The 3635-nt window shown below is 29.8% G+C and overlaps 1 protein-coding gene across 1 annotated transcript; it reads left to right on the top strand.

Annotated features, from left to right (window-relative positions):
* The first annotated feature begins 759 nt into the window (after positions 1-759).
* On the top strand, positions 760-3635 carry LOC146944203 (GDSL esterase/lipase At1g29670-like). Its single transcript, XM_085742601.1, has 5 exons — positions 760-1063; positions 2130-2257; positions 2405-2650; positions 2804-3041; positions 3167-3635. Exons 1-5 carry the CDS (start codon positions 808-810, stop codon positions 3391-3393), a joined length of 1095 nt encoding a protein of 364 aa, XP_085598727.1. The 5' UTR covers positions 760-807; the 3' UTR covers positions 3394-3635.

The following is a 3635-nucleotide window of genomic DNA, read 5'->3' as shown; positions in this document are numbered from 1 at the left end:
ATACTACTATAATGAGCCATGCGCTACACCATTGCCATAAATAATAAAATAAAAATGTTTGACCCTAAAAAATAGCAAGTGATATATTTTCACACCTCATAAGAGATATTTTTTTTTTATTTGACCCCATAAAAGATATATAATTCAGCAAATTATCCCTAAAAAAGAACTCAGCAAATTGATTCACCAAAACACACGCAATTTTGTAAAGTAATTTAAAATATAGAGGAGTTTATTAGAATATGTAAATATTTATTATATTTATTATATATTTTTATTAGAATATGTAGATATTTTTTATATTTAGTATGTATTTTTTATTATTGGTAACGTCTTGATAGTTAAGTCGTTAGTGTCTTGACTATTAAGATGTTACCAAACATAAAGGATGCATACTAAATATAAAAGATATTTGTATATTTTAATATAGACATATATTAAATATAAAAGATATTTACATATTCTAATAGAATTTTTGTTTTTTTAAATAATCTAAGAGAATTCTTTTTTTATTTATTTATTGATCATGAGCTGTTTATTTTTGGTTTGTACGATAACTATTATTCTTTCATGATTCGAAGATCATATATAGATACAAATAAAATTGAAATCAATCTGTACCAAAAAAAAAATTGAAATCAATCATGAACCTTCATTATTTAATAAAAAAGAAATGATAAAAATTAACTTGCCAATCTCGTTGTCTATCCTTCATTATAATAAACACACTATATATACACCCTCCATTTTGTGATCAATACAGACTCATCTACTATATCACAATTTTCATACTACTTAGAGAAATTGATGGCTTTTAAGACTAAAGCATGGTTGGTTTTGCATCTTATTCTCTTGGCTGCATACTTCATGCAACATTGTGTTCATGGAGAATTAACTCAAGTGCCTTGCCTTTTTATATTTGGTGACTCCTTGTCTGACAGTGGAAACAACAACAATCTTCAAACACTTGCAAAACCTAATTACAAACCATACGGCATCGACTTCTTAAAAGGGTGTCCAACAGGAAGATTCACCAATGGTCGAACATCAATTGATATAATTGGTAATATCATTTTTTTTTAGGAAATTGGTAATATCATATGCACCATTAAAATCAATTATACTTATATCCATCTATTTATCTTTTTTTTTTTGACAATCCATCTATTTATCTGTCTATCAATTTCTCTTACTTTAGAAATTATTGGAAATTCAATATCAATGTTTTAATCTTGAGCAGTTCTATTAAGCATGACACTTTAACCCACGATCGACAACTACACGACTTGTTAAATAAGTGGATGACACACACTACATTGGAAGAGAGAATAAAAGCAATGTTGTGTATAATTTGCATCTTGGGTTATAACATGTCGTGTCCTTTTTGTGCTTGTAATATGTCATACCAAAAAGCAATATCCTTTAATTTTTTGGGTGGGTGTGAGTTTAACTTCTTCAAAATAGTTTTTAAATTTTTTGAATTTGTAAATGACGGGGAGGAGATCCTCTCCAGTGACATTTCCCTCAAATGAAATCTCATTCATTTTTTTGGTTACTAAATGAAATCTCTCAAAAAAATAATGAAATCTCATTCAATCATTTTCTTTTACCACCTGCAGTCTTAATTATTTAAAAAATAATTAAAAATGGATAAGGGTACTGAACTCTCTGGTGAATAATCACACGAGAGCGAATCTTTTTCTGACATGGTTATCACCACTGAACCTCACACTTGTTGAGCTAGACTTTAGAAACTCAAAACCAAGATTTTAAATTTTAATCTGCATTTCCGGTGGTTAAGTGCACACTTCATATTGATTAGAAACTTTGTTCATGTCATCACGGTTATAGTTAGATACTATGAGGATCTCCACAACCTTATTATGGATTCATTTGTTACAAACTATGAAAAAAGTGATTTTCATTTTTAATAATTTAGAGATTTTAAGTGAAACTGTTCAAAATAACTTATCCTTTGAAGCAATTTCAGATGTCTTGTTCAAATTCATATTTTTTCTTTTAAAATAAAAAAAAAACTAACAAACATATGATAACGTGTGTGTTTTCTTTGTTGTATTTCCATATCTTTTTTTTTTTAACGCACACAAGCTAATGATTTACTATCGTAGGCCAACTACTTGGATTCAAGAAATTCATCCCACCCTTTGCAAACATTATTGGTTCAGACATACTTAAAGGTGTTAACTATGCATCTGGTGCAGCTGGAATTCGCAACGAGACCGGCAAACGTAATGTGGTATGGTGTGTGTATCCATCTTTATTCGTTCACCTTCTACATATAATTGATCGATTTTTGGTATGCTTTAGAATTTAGATGATGTATTCATATTTTCAATGATCGATAAATGTCACTAAATTTGTGTTATACAATTAATATATGCAGGGTGATAATATCGCTTTCGGATTACAAATAAAAAATCATAAAAAAATAGTTTCTAGAATTGCTGCCAAGCTTGGAGGTTTACCAAAAGCCAAGCATTATTTGAATAAGTGCTTGTATTATGTTAATATAGGAAGCAACGACTACATAAACAATTACTACCAGCCCTTACTCTACTCAACAAGTCACATCTATAACCCCGAGCGGTATGCTCAAATTCTTATCAACCAATTATCCCATTATATAGAGGTATATCTTCTAATTTTTTTCTCTCAAAAAACAAATATTTTAATTCTTTTGTTTTATGTGTGTGCTGAATTAATAAAATTCTCAAAAAACAAAGCGTGCAGGGATTGATTCAATTTGTTTGTAACAAGATAAATTGCTAATTATGGTGGACAGACTTTGCACAAAGTTGGGGCAAGGAAATTCGTGTTAGTTGGACTGGGCCAAATAGGTTGCACTCCACATGCCATCGCTACAAGTGGGAAACTTGGATTATGTGCTGAAAAGCAAAATATTGACACATTAATTTTTAGTCACAAGCTTAAATCTCTAGTGGATAAATTCAATATCCGACATCTTGATTCCAAATTTATCTTTATAAATAGTACTGCCGGCACCCTAGATAGTTCACTTGGTAAGCCTTTCAATTAATTTCATTGCATATTCTAGATTAATAATGAAGCAATTGAAAATGTCTATGATTTAGGTTCTTGATCAAAATCAATTTAATGCCATATATATGATCTTTTTGTATTTCAGGTTTTAAAGTTATGAATGCTCCTTGTTGTCCAGTGGGGTTGGATGGGATGTGTATTCGTGATTCAAAACCATGCCCGAATAGAAATGAGTTCCTTTTTTACGATGGATTTCATCCCACATCAGCTCTGAACTATGTCACTGCATTAACTTCGTACAACAGTGTTTCTAATCCAAAGACAACATATCCAATGGATATCAAACACCTTGCTCAACATATCATTATTTAAATTGGTTCAAATTTGAAAATGTCTTTAAATAAACTCAGCTTGTTTGCATAAAAGAACAACAAGTTCACCCAATCATCTGTTTGTATTAAGCAATCACACACATTGAGTAGAATGAGTGAGGATTGATATCATAATCCTTAATGTTATCTTGGGTGTTGAGATTATTTCTCATCAGTTGTAATAATGTCATAAATTGTAACAAATTTGAGCATATTCTTGTAATCAATTTGAATTTATTTTTA

This window comes from Medicago sativa, chromosome 2 (assembly GCF_051527215.1).
Source record: "Medicago sativa cultivar Bolivia chromosome 2, Bolivia_mono, whole genome shotgun sequence".
NCBI classification, from domain to species: domain Eukaryota; kingdom Viridiplantae; phylum Streptophyta; class Magnoliopsida; order Fabales; family Fabaceae; genus Medicago; species Medicago sativa.
The sequence above is the reverse complement of the archived record's forward strand: the minus strand, read 5'-3'. Positions and strand labels throughout refer to the sequence as shown.